The 18,293-nt window shown below is 43.4% G+C and overlaps 1 protein-coding gene across 1 annotated transcript in view; it reads right to left on the reverse strand.

Moving 5' to 3' along the window:
* Positions 1-18,293, reverse strand: part of EPHB1 (EPH receptor B1) — a 414,697-nt gene that overhangs the window by 44,033 nt on the left and 352,371 nt on the right. Inside the window, exons 11-12 of the mRNA XM_012787778.3 lie at positions 11,738-11,985; positions 3,989-4,204 (exon numbers count right to left, since the gene is read on the reverse strand). Of these exons, the coding sequence (XP_012643232.1) occupies positions 3,989-4,204; positions 11,738-11,985 (464 nt within the window). The remainder of the gene's footprint in view (positions 1-3,988; positions 4,205-11,737; positions 11,986-18,293) is intronic.

Raw genomic sequence — 18,293 nt, forward strand, 5'->3', positions numbered from 1 at the left:
TAAGTGAAGTATCACAAGAATGGATATGCACCATATGTACTCACCATCAAATTGGTATTAACTGATCAACATTAAGTATACATTAAGTATAATGTATTAATGTATACATTAAGTATACATATAGTAGTAACATTCATTGGATGTTGGGCAGGTGGAGGGGGAGGAGGGGATGGGTATATACACACCTCATGAGCGTGGTATGCATCATCTGGGGGATAGACACACTTCAAGCTGACTTGTGTTGGGCAAAGGCAATACATGTAACCTAAACATTTGCACCCCCGTAATATGCTGAAATAATAAATAAATAAAAAAGATGATGAGCTCCAGTTCCATCCATGTTGCTATAAATTACAAAATTTCATTCTATTTTATGAATGAATAATATTCCATTGTGCATATATACCACATTTTCTTTCTTCATTCATTGATGTGCACTTAGGTTGATTCCATATTTTGGCTATTGTGAATAGTGCTGTAATAAACATGGCAGTGCAGATATCTCTTCAAAAAAATAAATTGTACTTGAAAGAAAAGATATTTGAAACAAACAGGGAATTATTTTTTTCTAAAAAAAAAGTATAGTGAAGGATAACTTGCTTTACCCATAGAGTAAGACTTTTACTAAAATTATTATAATCAGAATACAGATAGTAAAACTTTTGCTAACATTGTTATAAACAGAATAATATAGTTGAACACAAGAATTAATAGGTCAATGGAGCAGAATTGAGAATAGAAACATAGCTCATATAAGGAAGTTAATATGTCAACAGTGGCATGTGATTCCATAAAAATGAATAATATATTTAATAAATAATGTTGACATAATTGTCTATTCACCTGAACAAAACAGCATAACAATATACTTCCCAATACATATTCAAAAATACATTCCAGAATATTCCTGGTATCTAACAACAAAAGAATGGATAAATAAACATTGAAATATTACTCTGTAATATATAGGAACAAACTCCTGCTCCACAGGTGTGAATGATTCTCTCAAATATAATGCTAAGCGAAAGCAACCAGACACAAAAGAGCATATTTTGTATGATTCCACTTAAATGAAGTTCTAAAACAAATCTATGATTGAAAACAATTGTAACAGTGGTAGCCTCTAAGTGTGGGTGAGGGTGAGGATTAAATGGTGATGAACAGGGTGGGTGGGTGGAAATGGGACAGGGTGGAAATCTTTTTGGCACCAGGGACAGGTTTCATGGAAGACAATTTTTCCATGGGCTGGGGGGAAGGGGAAGGTTTTGGGATGATTCAAGTGCATTACATTTACTGTGCAATCAAACCTCTCTGCTAATGATAATCTGTATTTGCAGCTGCTCCCCAGCGCTAGCATCACTGCAACAGTTCCATCTCAGATCATCAGGCATTAGATTCTCAAAACAAGCATGCAAGATAGATCCCTTGAATGCACAGTTTATAAAAAGGTTCACGCTCCTGTGAGAATCTAATGCTTATGTTGATGTGACAGGAGGCGGAGCTCAGGAGGTGATGAGAGCGATGGGGAGCGGCTATAAATACGTATGAAACTTCTTTGCTTGCTGGCTCACCATTTACCTCCTGCTGTGTGGCTGGTTCCTAACAGGCCACAGACTGGTACTGATCTGTGGCCTGGGGTTTGGGGACTGCAGGGGCAGAGGACTCCCTGGAGAGATGGCCATGTTCTGTATCTTGATGAGAGTTGGGGCTACCTAGATATATGCATTTGCTAAAATTCTGTAAATGCACACGTAAGACTTGTGCATTTCATTATTTTGTACCTTGAACAAAAAAGAACTATAAACAAATATTTAACCCCAGCTAAAGATGTGTGCTAAAGCTTTTAGGGGAGGTATGATGTCTGCAACTTTCTAGGAAGTGCATCAAAAAATAGTTGGAGTGATGGATAAACAGACAGATAGATGGATAGTGACATGATAAAGCAAATGTAGCAAGATATTAATTCTAGAATGTAAGTGGTGGGTATATGGCTGTTCTCTGCCAAATTCTATCAAGTTCTCTGTGTGTTTGAAATTTTTTCAAAATGTTGGAAAAAATAAATAAACTTTAGGGTACTAAATATTCAAATACAGAACAAACCCCTGCCCCAGTAAAATAGTACAGGAAATGTCAAAAAATAATTTATAATCTTGGAATGAAGAGAACTTTTAAAACAAACCAGGAAATCCAAGAAGATGTAGAAGAATAGATAAATATTACAGGAATATCAACCACTCTTCAAGCCAGAGTATATCATAAACATCATAAAAGAGCAATAGATGGGGAAAAAGATAAATTGTATCATGTATGGCAGGCAAACGGATAATATCCTCAATATAAACTGACTTCATATAAGTTTCCTAGAAACCAACAACCAATCCAATAAAAACAGGTAAGAACACGTATAGACAATTAATAGTAGAGGAAACATGAATTCCCGCAACACTGTGAGAAGACATTAGTATCACTAGCAGTCAGTTGAAAATTCAAATTAAAATAAGATGAGGTATCATTTTTCATTGTTGGATTAGCAAATTTTTAAAGATTGATCACCTCTAGTTCTGGTGAGGATGCTGAAGACAGGCGCCATATATTCCTGGTGGAGTGTGAGTGTTTACAAACTTTTGGAAAAGCAACCTGGCAGTAAGAATGCCTAAGAGACACACAAGAATGCAGATGCATCGCATGATCCCAATTTGATAGATTACAAATTTTCAACTTTTTGAACTAAGAGGAAAATATGAAAGGAGACACACCTAACTGTTGAAACTGATGCTTCAGGACAGGTGTAGACAAACTGTGGCCTGAGCCACAAACCCGGCTGGTCACTTTTTTGTAGCCCGTGAGCTAAGAATGATGTTTATAACTTTTTAAAGGGTTACACTGTAAAAGGGTCACATAATTATCTACATAATATTCTTATTTTGCTTCTTGGCCAGAAGAGCTTAAAATATTGACTAGATGGCCTTTTACGAAAAAGTATACCAACCCCTGTTTCAGGAGAATTGTAGCTTATTAGTTATTCTTTTCCTTGTACTTCTATGCATTATTTTGATTTTTATAATAGCATAATTACTTTTGCAAGTTTAAAGAAGACAGCTAGCTAGGCAGGTAAGTAGGTAGATCCATCACTTTGGATGCTGTTGGAAATGGATGTAAAGGGACAAAAGGAAGCCAGGGACACTAGTTAAGAAGACACTGTAACAATCCAGGGGCAGGTGAATGAGGCTTTGGAACAGGGTGGTGACAGTGGAGATGGAAGAGAAGGATAGATTTCATGGGAACTTGCAGGAGTTGCTGAGAGGTCGGACATAGAAGGACAGGGAGAAACCAGGGATGATTCTAAGGTTTCAGTCTTTAGTTAAGTAGCACCAGCTCCTGAGATGGAAAGACTAAGGAGGGGATATTGGAGAGTAAATCTAGAGAGCTCTATTTTGGACTTGTTAAAGTTCTAAACGGAATTGTGTGAACTAGGCAGTTGGTTATAGATGATTAGAGCTACTCAGGATGTGGAGGGGGAGGCTGAGCAGGAAATACTAATTTAAGAGTACTCACTCATCATGTCTATGGTACTCAAAGCTACCCACCAGCTGGATCTCTGTGAACTGCCCATCATTCTGCTGCAATGAGGCATAAAGGGCACTGGGATCAAGACCTGTGCCCTGCTGCAGATGGCACTGTCCACCTGTTTGGACTCCTCCAAATCATCTGTTCCAAAAGTTCTTCTTCCCACTGGCCAAGGAACACCATGGCTTCAGAGCAGACACCGAGGCTTCCTCAGAGCCTCTTCCCAAATGCTTGCTTGTCTGGACAACTAGCTGCTATTGCCTCTCCTGGATGGATGGTCTTCCTGGCATCTGGGTCCCCCAGTGGAGAGATCAGTTCAGGTCCCAGTCCCACCCAGTATGCCTTGCGCTGGACCCCAGCCTCATGCAACCACCTTTCACTCCTGCCATGCTTCTACCTGAGAATTCCAAGAAGGACTCACCAAGGAGCTGGTGTAGGTGGGGTCTGAGGTGTCATCCTGGAGGTAGCGGGAGAGGCCAAAGTCAGACACCTTGCACACCAGGTTACTGTTGACCAGAATGTTCCTTGCAGCCAGGTCCCGGTGCACATAGTTCATCTCGGCCAGGTACTTCATGCCAGCAGCGATGCCCCTGAGCATACCCACCAGCTGGATCACTGTGAACTGCCCATCATTCTGCTGCAATGAGACATAAAGGGCGCTCGGATCGAGACGGGCTTCAGTGGTTAAACAGAGGCAGAGATGCTGTGGCCCTCTCCTTGTCAGCCTCCCTCGAAGCCAGGCCAGGCCACTCACTGCTGCCCTCCTCCCTCCCACTGCCATCCCCATCCCTCTCCTTGAACACTCTGTTCTCTTCTTGCCAAGCCCTGTCAATTTCATCTCCAAATTACATCTCAAACCCATCCACTTTTCTCCATCTCCACTGCCGCCATTCCAACCAAGTCACCGTCATCCATCACCTGTAACAGCCTTCCCGCACCTGCCCCCACTCCATCCATTCTCTCCAGCTAGAGCCATCTTTTTAAGACATAAATCAGGCTGTGTCACTGCCTGGTTTAAAACCTTCTAATAGCCTCCCGCTGCATTAAGGAAAATCTCCCAACTCCTTAGCATGGCCCACGAGACCCCTTGGGATTAGCTGCTGCCTTGCCTTAGGCCACTATACCCCTCACTCCTGTGCTAGAGCCACAGTGACGGGCCACCTTTCCAATCTTCCCAAAGACAAGTTCTTCCTGCTTTAAGGCCTTTACATGTACTATTTCCTCTGTTTTTTTCCCCCCACAATCAATACCTACTTGCCATTCAGTTTTCCCTTTAACTGTCACTGCCTTAGAGAGGACATACTATAACTGCTCCCCTCCCTCAAATATGATCAGCACTTTCTGACTACTATCATTTAGTGTATGCTCTTATTTTTCTTCTTAGTACAAAAATGTTAATTGTGTGTGTATGTACATACATGTGTGTATCTGTCTGTTTCTGCTGCTTGACTCTAAGCTCTTTGAGGACAAATCCCTGTCTCTTGTGGTCACCACAGTATTATCAGTGCTAAAAACTTCAAGGTAGATAGAGGAATCTCAATAAACATAAGTTGAATGAATGACTACTACATCTCTTGTTTCCAAAATCAAATGTTTAAGGCACCTTCCCCGGGTAGTCTCTGGGCTGTCAGCTTTCACACTGGGATAGCCACACCTACCCCGTGGGGATCAGCAGGGTAGGAGAAGCTCACGCCCAGTGTCTGGCACACGGAAACCCCCTAGTGACTGGGAGCTGTTGCTGTCCAACCTTGTTACTACCTGCAGTATGGCCCTTTCTCCAATCATAGGTGGCTTACAGTTTCTTGGGTGGATGCCTTCCCCTGGTTAGATGGCAGACTCTTCAGCCAATGAGCCTGTGCCTTCCTCCTGCCTCCTCAAAGTTCCTAGGTCCTGTCTCTGCACAAACCAGTGAAATTGGTGGACTCTGGCCCATGCTACCAAGGACACAATTTACCATCTAGTCCAGCCCTGCTGCACTTCAAAGGGCCAAGAATTGTGTGCTATCCATACAAAACAGCCCAGTCATTGGACTGCTCCGATTGCAGGAGAGCTGGGAGGAGGCAGGACACCTGGGGTCTAGTCTGTGTTAACTGCTAAACACGTGCCCTGGGCAAGGCAGCCACACTCTGCTCCCTGAGAGTCCTCATGTGAAATGCAGAAAGCACAGACAGGGCGAGGAGTGCCAATTCACTGAGCATCTACTGTATGTGAGATGTTACACGATGCACTAATGTAATTTATCTCACTTAAACATTTATGCATATGCTCCTGCAAAAGCATTTTCTATGAAAAAATAATGAAAAATAAAACATCTGTTATAAAAATACCCTGTTTATTAGTGAAAACACCAACAATCGAAAAGTCTAACAATGATAGCATGAATTGTTGAAGACTGTTTCTCATGCAAGATTGCAAGCCCGAATCCATGTTCCAGGGGTTATGCCCCCTGATCAGTTGAAGGAATGGGACAATCTGACTCTCCGCTCTCCTTCTGGAGAATCCTGCCAGAGGGAGGGCCCCCCAAACACATGGGGTTTTACATGTTCCAAGTTCCAGTCTGTTTCTAACTCAAAACTGTAACCACCTCCCACTCTGCCCAGGAGATTGGATGGATGATTCCTCCATAACATTTTCTTCTAAGCTGCTCCAGAAGAAAGTGCAGAGCTGCTTTTTGGAAACTCTGACTGGTTTTCAGCACATGTTGCCCATCTGTGAGGGCTGGATGTGCAGTGAGTGATGCAAATCCTTCTTCTCACTAATGCACTTTAATCAACACCTTCTTAAGAAGTTAGCCAGGCTGTTGCCAGCACAATGTGCTTTCTCCAAGTATGTCCCTGGGGATTTGCCTCCTCAGAAAGTTGTCATGCAACTTCTGTGTATTATAAAAAATGTATCTCAGCTGCAAGTCACCCAGGTTGTATTTTTTCAGTTAGATTTGTTATTTCCTCTCCGTAAGTGTAGACAACAATGTGGGTGTCTACATTTATAGAATATCTCCCTAAAAGAGCTGGCATTTGAGGAGCACATTCGTGGCAACTGAAAACAACTTTGAGAAGAGCAATGTTGAAAGTGCACGCAGCAATGTGTCTATGCTTCTGCTATAAGTTTCTTAAGTCCTCTTGGAGCTGCTTTATTATCTGATTTGTTTTAAAGTTTAGAACAGTCATCTTTAAATTTTCTTGGGTCAATAAAGACCAAGAAGTGGTGCAAGGTCTAGGCTTTGGAGCCAGACAGATCCGGTTTGGATCCAGGCTCTGCTGCTCACTGGCTGCGTGGGCTTGGGCAAGTGATTTAACCACTGGAGCAGTGATTTCCACATCTGTACAATAAGAGCACAGTGCCCATTCTTCATGCAGTTCTGGTGAAGTTAAATGAGATAATACATGTGAAAGGGCTTAGCTCAGTGTCCCGTGTATACTAAGATAGCAGCAACAAACCCTGCTACTATTAGCAAGGCCTTAGTAACGTCTTCCAAAATTAGTGCCGTTCTGTACCTCAGATGTGCTATGAGAGAGACTGAGGACACCTCGGGCCAGAACTCTGGGCTCCTCATGGCTTCCCGGTGTATGGGAAAGACATCCTGAGCTCACTGCCCCTGGGGAACCCAGTTCGCAGTGCATTCTGAGCTCAGCAGGTAATAGGTGGGCACCTGTAATTATAGTAGATGACTGAGACCTAATGATGCAGGCCTAAAGATTTCACCAATTAATCAACAATGATTTCTAATACCCGACTTTTGAATGGCAAACCATACTTCATAGAATATCTTTGATCCTTAAAACTGGTTCTGTGAAGTAGGCAAGTCAGGCAACATTATATTTTTCTCATAGATAAGATCCACAAAGGAGGTCCAGAATGCTTATGTGATCAGCCTTAAATCATTCTGTGTGGTTTTGAGTTATAGCAGTAATCCACATCTGGAATGGCAAATTGCTTCTCCACTGCCAACCCATCTCTGATCAACTGGTACTGGCTACCTCAAATACTGTGTGGAGGAGAAGGTTGTGTATCAGCTTCCCAGGGGGAAGAGCCATGATTGCTTAATGATGCTACACTTATCTGGGTCTTCTAACTCCTGTCCAGTCCTTTTCCACTGGAATATGCTGACTCTGCAGTGGGCAATGCACTTTCTTTAGGATCTGCAGAGAAACCACATATCAAGACAGGCAGGGTTGTGTCTGCTGAATTCACAATCTTGCTGAAATCTAAAGATATAAACAGATTAAGACTTCTTTGACATGTTCCACTGTTTGATGCTCAGTTGATTGGTGTAACTCCCCAAGAAGAACTTCCACAGATATGAACAGCAGCATACAAAGGTAAACAAGACAGAAAAAAATAAAACCAACAACTTATGTCTTGTGACTTTGGGAAGAACCCGGCTCCATGCTGAGCACATGGTAAAAACATAGTGCAGAGAAGAAATACTGGCTTGGGTGAAGTGATTTAAACTTTCTTCCCTTCATGAAGTGCTTTCTGCTGAAATTGCTTTTCTGCAAATGCACTGAAGCCACTTGCTGGCCCTTATATTAGACAGGAAGGATTTAGGTATTTCAACTTTCATTGACAAATCCACTTCAGGAAATGAAACCCTTATTTGATTTGTTTGAAGAAAATGAATCATAGATTTTTTTTTTTAACTGAAAGGAACCTTTCAAGCTCATCCAGCTCAATGCCTTTAGTTTATAGATTGGGAAATTGAGTTAACAGATTTGCTCAAGGCCACGGGGTGACTTACAGCAGAAGCCAACGCAGAACCGCGGTCTCAGGACTTCCAGTCTGGGTTATCTTCCTGACATCCGGGCTGCTGTCTTCTAGCTTTGGCCCGTAAATGGGCTTCCCTGAGGAGAACTGTCCCTGTTGGACATGACTCAGTGGCTTCCAAGAGTCTTACAGTTACGGCCATCTGCTAACCAATCAGCAACAACCCCAAGGCCATGCTTTAGGCAAGAAGGATTTATGGAGCACGTCAGCCGTCCTTAGCTAAGGCGTGAGACACTGATCGGGGCTTCAGAAATTGTTTCTACGATTAGGAAGAGCCACCAGATTGAATCCCTTGAATTTGAGGGCCAAGAAGGAAATATTTAATTATGAATGTGTATGCTGTATAATCCATGACTCAGTCATTTTTAAAAAATGGTAGTAATGAACCATCTACTGAGTGTGTGGTTAAAGCCTAATGGCGTTTCCAGTCCCTCTAGTGTGTGAGGGTTTCTAAGTCCTGCAATGGGATAGGAGCAGAGGGTGGACGATGAGAAGCTGTGTCCAATGTGCTGCCTGGATTCCCGGTGACCAGAGCCTCTCAGACCCTGACCCAGGGCCAGAGCTGCAAAAGGAGGAGCTGGAGGGGAGGAAACAACTGCAAACACTGAGGACTAACCCTTTTCCTTTCTTTTCTGAGTAGCAATCCTAAAATTATCCTACTTCCCAGAAGATGGACCCTGTAGAACTGAACTGATGACCTATTTTTCGATTTTATCAAGCAGCAGATACATCAATTAATGTTGCTATGCTCCAGGGTTCGGTTGTAAGGCTGAAATTAGATTTATAGATTACCTGCTTCCATGCCGTGCGAGGAGTCAGAAACGCTTCACTTCCCCTCTCCCCTCCTGGCACTGCCTGCCCGCACCACTACCACTCCTCTCTCACCCTGCCCTCCCCGGTTTCCTGTGCTCCTCCCCTGCCCCTAGGTTTTCTCCCACTGCTGGCCCGGCCTCGTCATCATGAGAAATGCTGGTGTCCAACATGCCTCTGTGATTTGGTCCCCAAATGGAAATAGGCCCTGGAAGGAGCAGGCGTGTGGAGTTTTAACTTTCTGCAGGTTCCTAAGAATAAATCTCCTTGTTCCCCTGATAGTCCAGGGAGGGTGTTTGATCACAGTCCCCAAATCATATAGTGACTTTCACTGAAGTCCAGTTAGGTGACTGGCGGGAAATAACTGACTCCTGAAAGGGTCTTGAGGCTGGTTCCAGAAAATACTTCTTCTTCTAACATTGCTTCTGCTTCATGTTTACTTGGCTGTCTTCATGAGATCTCTGATCACAAAGGAATGACCCCGGGAAAGCATAGACTCTGCCTTGCACTGATATGAGGGGTGTGGCTACAAAGACAGTTAATGAGAGATTGTGGACACACAGAATGACTAGACCTCTCCTGCTACTCCCTAATGTTTTTGTTCATATTTTTCATTCAACTACCACTTATCAGGTGCTTACTGTGCTAGGTACTGGGGTTCCAAAATACAAGGCATCACCCTCAAGGAGGCTTCCCCAGGCAACGTACACGGGCCTCATAATCTTTATCAGTTGTCCCCCTACCTCTACTCCGGAAAAACAAAAGTCACTACTGCCTAATGACCCAGACTAGGCAAAAAGTGTGTGCTTGCCCTGCAAAGGTAGCATAAGCACTATGCTTCTAGACAAATCCTTCAGCTACCCCTCCACTGCTGCCCCAGGCTCTGCTTCTGAGTGCTGGACCTACCACACAGTTGCCAGCAAGTTACCAAATAGGTCCGCTCTTAATCTGGCCTTCAAACATGCTGTTATGTCAGCCTACCTGCCTACTCCCCAACCTATCTGGCATATTCCCCATTCTCTAATATCAGATAAATTCTCCTCTTCATTACAGACTCCCTGGCTTCCCCAGGAAGATATAAGTTTTTCTTTGCTTATGAGGCCTCTGTAATCCACTCACAGAAACAAAAAGTATAAGATAGTCAGTGATTGCTAAAGTTTTAGGCACTGAGGTCTTCAGGGACAGGGGACTACATCTGTGGCAGGTTCTATTGCATAAGATGGACATAACAAGCTCTCCCATCTCTTATGTGTGAGAAGAAGACATTGGTTGATGTCCCTCCATCAAAATGTGGGGGCCTATTTTCTCCTCTTGAGTCTGGGGGGGCTTGTCACTATGTTGGAAGTGACACTATGTGACTTCTGAGGCCGGGTTACAAAGGTGATATAGCTCCCCCTTTCTCCTCTTGGGCTGCTTTTTCTGGGGACTCAGCTTGCTCTAATGCTGCCCAAGCAGACCCCATGGAAAGGAGCCAGCTGACATTCACCATTAACTTCCTAGTATTTGAGCAAAGGAGCCTTTGAAGATTCCCAGCCTCAGCCCTTGGGCCACCGGCTGACTCCACTAAAGTCTTGAGGGTGATTGGATACATAGCCTTAGAGCAAGATTTCTTTCATCTCTACAGGCCCAGCATCTAGCACAGGGCCTGGCCAGACTGGTGACCCATTGAATGACTATAGGAATGGCCCTTTGATCTGCAGCCACAGCTATTGTCTGGTTGCTTTGGTGATGATTACACGTGAAGCCTGCTTCTGGATGTCACCCTGAAGTCTTTGCTTAGAAGCCTCTACTCTTCTTTGATGCTGCCTACTGGACCATCTGCTCTCAGGCTCCCCAGCCACAGCTGGGCCTCTTCAGTGACGGGTCCCACTTCCTAGCCTATGTGGTCAGCTCCCACTACTCAAACATCAGCATCTGGCCATCCCCACACCCCTTTTGTGAGTGGCTCTGTAATCTCCTACAGAAACAAAAGTGGGTCCATTGCAGGCCTGCTCCATGTGGGATGTGTTCTGATAATGGTCTTTTATAGGTCTCCCAGCCAAAGGCCCTCAGCCATTCCCCGCCTCTGCTGCAGGTTAGTTAGGAGTCTTCATCAACCCCGGAAAAGAACCGAGAATACTTATTACACAGTCTTCCCCCTTCCTGCCAAGAAGTGCCTCCTCAGAGGGCAGGTGGCTGAGACATCAGAAAAGGGAAGCCTGTTTTATCTCTGAACCCGCAAATGCAGAGAGCCGGCTGGGAGGTGGCTGTGCTGGTGTCTGCATGAATCACACGGGGCTACATAGCAGCCAGACGTCTCTTCAATCTCTGTGATTCATGCAGATGCCAATGGCCACTCTTTGCCCCTCTCTATTCATTTTATCCACCTGCAAACATTTATCAAGTCCCTATTCTATGCTGTCCTCCTCCAGAGGAGTCCACGAGCTCTGCTTTGTTCTCTTCTTTTAGCAACAAATCTCTGCTAAGATCTGCAATACCCATTCACATTCGATCAGGTGATTCCTGAACGGTGGGATGCCCTCACGGGACCCTTCTCCCCAGCCACAATCTACCTGCATCCTACGTTGCATCTTCCATGCCCCTGAGCTGCCCTTACCCTGAGGAAAGAGTCCAGAGCCCCGTTCTCCATGAACTCGGTGACGATCATGACGGGCCGGCTCTTGGTGACCACACCCTCCAGGCGGATGATGTTGGGGTGGTCGAACTGGCCCATGATGCTTGCTTCACTCAGGAAATCCCGGCGCTGCTTCTCCGAGTAGCCTGCCTTCAGGGTCTTGATGGCCACAGAGATCTCCCTCTTGCCTGGCAGTTTCAAACGCCCCTTGTACACCTCTCCAAACTCTCCTGCAACGGCAAAGAACGCCATTATTATCCTTTTCCTTCTCAGTCTGTGGAACCGTGAGGGACAGCATCTTATCAAGAACAATGAGCTCAAAGTGGAATTGTGATTAAAGTGGCAGAAATTGAAATGGTGTTCTCTCATTGTAACTACAATGTCTTGGCTCTAATGGGTTCATGGCGAACACAAATGGAATACTAAAATATGTTCCTTACCTTGGCTCTTAGAAATAGTTTGGGTAACTTAAGAAGTGGAATTTCAGAATATATATGAGTTTGTTTTTCTCCACATTTAATTTTTCATTTGTGTCTCAGCTGAGATAATTGAGATGAAATGGTCAGTTTCATTTTGGCAGTATCGTAATTCATTTTCACCAGAGCCCGGTGCAAGAGCATCAGGGGACAGTGATACGTTCAGATACTTTGGCCCTCTGGATGAGATGAGTGCTGCATGGCTGGGAAAGCATATGTGTGTATTGGGTGCCCTAGAAAACAGATGCTGAGGAGTCAGGAAGGGAAGAGGTTTGCCTGTGAAAAATAAAAGGGGAAGGAGGCAGGATTGGGCAGGAGGAGCCCCAGATCGCCAGGCAGACCCAGCCAATGCAGACCTGACGAAGTCTTAGCCAAGTCAGCGGTTAGCTCCAGAGCACAGAGCTCCCCTTCCAGAAACAGCCAGGTCCCAGCATCCCCACCATGGCTCAGTCACTGGCGGGGCCTCTGCAGAAAGCTGAGGCAGACCTGAAAGTGCTACAGCTGGAGGCTGTCAGCTAACTGCGCTCCTGGCAGCAGATCGGCAAGTTATTGCTCCAAGCAGGCGTGAGCTGCACACCTCCATTGGTGCTACAGCATTTAAACATTTTCACAGTAAAGTCACCAAGAGTAAAAACAATTCTGGTGACACTATTTCATAGCTCCCTAAAAAAAAAAAAAAAAAAAAAAATCTGTTGGATCCTGTTTAATCTGCTTTCAAAAGTTATTTTATGATTTAACTTGGCTTTGTAACTTCCAGTTCTTTCATGTGAACTAGTTAAGTATCTACGTGTAAGTGCAGCACTGAATGTGTGTCAAAGGCCCGACAGAAGAAACACGATTTTCTGCTGGGAAAACTTTCTTTTTCACTTTCAGCTTCTGGAAGGAAATGATAGAGCAAACTGTGAGCAATCAGATAAATTACTGGCCACATTAGAAAGACAAGTTAACATTGCTTCTGTGATTTAGTTGTGAGTTCCTTTTGTTTTCTGCTGCAAAAAAAAAAAAAAAAAAAAAAAAAATTGGAAGGAAGCTGCATGAAAGGACTTTCATGTAAAACCACTTCAGAGTCAACAGAACTCGATAGAACCTGAGGCTGGAATAGAGGGTAGCTTAAGAACCATAGGAAGATTTCTACATGGACCTTATACTCAGACATCATTTGATAGGGTTGTTTGCAAAATTGCTTTGCTTTTTTTTTTTTTTTTTTTTTGCCCAGGCTGGACTTGAACTCTTGGGCTCAAGTGATCCTCCCACCTTAGCCTCCCATGTAGCTAGGACTACAGGTGTGTGCCACTGCTCCTGGATATAACCTTGGGTTTGACATTGACTCACGTGCTGCTTTAGTAAACTGCTTGAGTTCAGACCAAGCCTCATCCACGTTTGTAGCTTGCACATCCACCGTAGTGCCTGGTACATGCCAATAAAGGTTGGGGTGTCATGTTATATTTGTTTGCTTTTGCCTTGCTCACTCTTGGATTATAAACTGCTGGAGGTTCTATCCCTGCTTCCTCTAAAAAAGGTAGAAGTGCCAGTATTTAAATTTATACGTGAAGAGTGTTTATTGCAGCATCACCTTCTATAGACAAATACCACATGCCCATAACCAGGGGAATGGATGAAAAACACGTCTGTCCTCTGAAATGCCATGAGCTATTGAAAATGAATAGATGGGTGATATGTAGTCACTTCAAAAAATTCCCACGTTATATTGTTAAGTGAAGAAGAGAAGGAAAGCAAGTTATAGCATGTGATATGCTGTATGTGCCCATGTGGGGTGCGTGTGTGTGTGTGTGTGCAAAAGAAAAATAATGGAAAACTACATATCAAATTCATGTTTAAGTTCAAGTTATATTTAAAAATGTTTACATTAGGAGGGTGAGATGGGAGAAGGAAGAAGAGTTAGTAAATTTAATTAAATTACTTTATGTTGTTTGAGTTGTTATAATAAGCATTACTTTGGTAGTTAAAATGAGTAAAGTTTAAATAAAAGTATTAGGCAATAGGGACCTCTCACATATATGTTGGTGTGTATTAAATATATGTATATATATGTGTGTGTCTATATATATGTTGCATGTATATATGTGGTGTATATATATTTATGGAATACATCCCTGACACCTTGACCCAATAGATGTTCAATAGCTATGAGCTGAATGAATACAAACTGCATATTTGATAAGTACACTAACTGAAGAATACTGATTAGTATTTCCTCCTTGTTTCCAGAATAATGAATCCTATTTTCTTTTAGGGAAAAGCCATAGTCGATAGTTGATGGGAAGCACATGCTAATATTTCCTCTTGGAGGAGACAATACACAAATATTTATTTATTGACCACCTACAATACATTAAGTACTGTACTACACATTTTGTGCACTTTATCTCATTTAATCCTCACAATACTACTGTAAATTGGGTATTATTATGCCCATTTTACTAATATGGAAACTGAGGCACAAAGAAAACATGCTCCAATCACATCACTGTGAGTGAAAGCCAGAGTTATCATTCATGCCGCCGTGTCTTTTCCTGCCATGCTGCCTCTAGACAGCTGTGCCTCAGTTAGCAGTGCCGCAGAGAACACGGCTCTGTGAATATGAAGTTGCAGTTCAGAGACCATAATGCCCTAACTGCGCAGGTCCAAACAGTTAATATATAGCAACTGCCACGGCAACTCCATATCCGGGTAAATGCAAAAGAAGTGGTCCTGTTTTATAGGGAGGTATTATTCATCTAAGGCTCCTGCCTGGGAGTCGGATAGGATCAGAATACTTTTCAATTTCTACACATGAGTGTGCAGAGTTTGGAAAGTACTTCAAGTGAATCTGATGTCCCCCACAACACAAAAACACCCCACCTGAGAACTTCTATTCTACACCAGTGTTTCTCAAAGTTGGCTACCCACTGCAATCACCTGGGGAGCCCTACAGAGTACAGAGGCCTGGGCACCACCTCCAGGGACTTTGACTAATTGGTCTAGGTACAGCCTGGGTGGGCATTGGCATATTTAAAACCTGCACACAGGATTAGCTATATAATTTGCACAACCTGATGTGAGATGAAAACGCAGGACTCCTTGTCCAAAATGATTGAGAATTTCAAGACTGTGACATCAGAGCATCAAGGTAAGCACAGGGCCTTCTGCATACGGGGCCCTGTGGGACTGCACTGGTCATGGGCCTGTGAGGCAGGCCTGGCTGCCCAGGTGACCCTGATGTGCAGCCATGGCTGAGAACCATAGGCCTAAACCATTGAAGCATATTTAAACAGTTAATGAACCACCAAAACCCCAAGACTACCTAAAATTTATCTCTACCCCTTTGAATACTTTTGAAAGCAGAGCTTGCACACAGGCTGGCTCACACTGCCAGGGCCTGGCGCACAGTGTGGAGCTGATAGATGTGAGAGGAAAAAAAGAAGAAAAGAAGGAAAGAAGGAGCCAGTGAAGGTGTGGCTACATAGAACAGTGGGGATCAAATTACTTTCCTAATTGACAAATGTCATTTCATTGTTTAATCCTGTGGCTGATTGGTCTTCAAGAGCAGTGCTCCTAATATATTTAGCTATAAACTGAATCCTCTATAGAAGCCTCATCATACAGTTTTTTTTAAATTATAAAATAAAAACATGCTCTCCTTGGGCGTGATGGGCCTTGTGTTTGGCTACTTTGGTGGTCATAATGTCTCTGAAATCTGCTCTGCCAAGACTTCAAGACGGGGATTGTGTAAAAGGAGCTCCTTTCCTGTCTGGCAAAGAAACGACTTCATATTCCGTGAGCCAGAAGGTTTTCGAAGCGCCAACTGCAAAGCATGTCACTTAATACCTAATCCTTACTCAGAGACTGTGTTCGCCCTGGTAATTACGTGGCCCTTGAGTACAGTTGGGAGGGAAACTGGTAATGAGCAGAGGAAGAAGCGTCATGTCTACTCCCGAACCACACCTGAGACATCCGACAGGTGCGGGCAGGCCCTTTCCTTCTCCAGGCCTTGGCCTTCTCATTGCTATACAATAAAAAGAAGTGATAAACTATCCTGCCTTCCTAGCAGGTGTTGACAGAAGTCTCGGAGAAAGTACTCTGTAAACTACAAACTGTTCGAAACACATGAGGGTGGTGATTGAAACAAATTATAAAATAGAGGTAAGGAGTGAGAAGGGCAGCGTAAAGTGGAGCGGGGCCCTACTGGGAGAGAAAGGGGAGGGAAAGTAGGTGTTTGGAACCTTATAAGACTTAAGGATGACTGATGCAAGACGTACCAGGGCTTGTTGCCAGGAGTCATGGTTCCCCTGCCAGGTGCCTGGGCATGGAGGGTGTCCCCAGAGATGTGTAAGGTATGGGATCTCTGGCCCTTTGGCATGCCACAGCCTCACAGGGAGGTGGGAGTTGGTAGGTGTACTGCCATTATTAATAACAAACAGGAAATCAAGACCTTGTGTCGCTTGCAATCTAAGAAACTGCTATTACCTCTGCTCTTGACTTTAGGGACATATAGTATTTTTAAGGAACTATTTTTGATTTTTGATAATTTTCCTGTAACTAAGGCCAGAACTTGATGTCTATGGTGTTTTGATTTGCCATAATCTGAACTCTAAAAAGCTTTCTTTTATACGAATTCCAGATCATGGTCATAATTTGTTTTTCATATTTTAGTGAAAATTTATAATACCTAAAAAATACTTTTGACAAATCTAGAATTAACATTATATTTAAAATAGATGCTTATTGAAAATGATTCTGCTGGGTAGTGGTTGTTGATTCTCTTCATGCAGATTTTTTTACCAACAGTAAATGCAGCAAGCCTCATTTTGGTCTGGCTGGACTGTGGTTGGCATACATCTTTGCAACTGACCTTGGGTCCCCTCTTCTAGCCAAACTTCTACTTGGTTAGGACCCAGATACAGCTTCAGGCCAGTCTGGTGGCCAATGACCCTCAGCAGTGGTTCTCAAAGTGCAGTTCTTGCCCAGGAGTGTCAGTATCGCCTAGAAAATGCATGTTCTCAAGCCCCACCTAGACCTACAGGTCAGAAGCTCAGTAAGTGGGGCCGTGTGCCCTAGGTGTTAACATGCCTCCGTCTGAGTCTGATGCCGCCTCACAAGTTTGAGAACCACGGCCCTCAAGGCTGTCAGCTGAAGGTAATTTAACCAGTTCCTGTAAGCATCCTCCCAGAAAAGTGCCTAAATTATTCCCTACAAGTTTCAGCTTCTTGCCAATTCCTCTTTCCTACCTTCCTTGACAAAATGTGGAAGAGAGAAAAAGTGGTTCAGCAGCATTAAATGCCTCCACTATTATACATAAAATCAAAAGAAAAGAATTTTCAATTTTTGAAAATGAAACATCCACCTGCCAGCAGGTATTTCAAGCAGTAGCTGTTGGTCAGGTGCAGCTTGAATCTACACACAATTGTACTTTTTTTTAGCAGCATTTTGAAGTCACACACTGCCTTGGGGGGAAAAAAGGGAAGGCAGAGCTTCTAGTTATTAATTCAAGCTTACACCAGAAATGAAATTTTTAAAGCATACATTTAAATTCAGTTTTAAAGTATGATTTCCAGCAAGTTTTAGCACACTAGTCTACGCAGGATAAGTAGGTTATGGCTAAACCAGGGATAGTAGAACCATGGTTTGCATTCCATCACCTCCTGACCCTGCCTGGAGGACAGGCATTACTAATTGATTACAATCATCTTCATCCCTTCAGTATAGTTCCTCAGATACCCATTACCAGGCTGCGAGAGGTGGCACATGAGATGGAACCTACTTGATAGCCATGATATCTACAATACCTAATAAATACCCAGATGGTGAGGGCAAAATGGTTTTCTCTTTCCTTGTAGCTTTTTGTGGTTCTTAGATAACTGCCTACCTATATATCACATATGTGTGTATATGTGTGTATATACACACACATATTTTGTGTATATAATGAGCTTATTTTCATAACACAAGCAATCACATATAATTAAAAATGCTAAATGTCCCAGTCCTTATGTTTTCCTTCTTAAGGCAGATAACTGGTCACACTTAGCAGAAGAGAACAAGAAGATGGAATCACAGCATTT

This window comes from Microcebus murinus, chromosome 1 (assembly GCF_040939455.1).
Source record: "Microcebus murinus isolate Inina chromosome 1, M.murinus_Inina_mat1.0, whole genome shotgun sequence".
NCBI lineage: Eukaryota > Metazoa > Chordata > Mammalia > Primates > Cheirogaleidae > Microcebus > Microcebus murinus.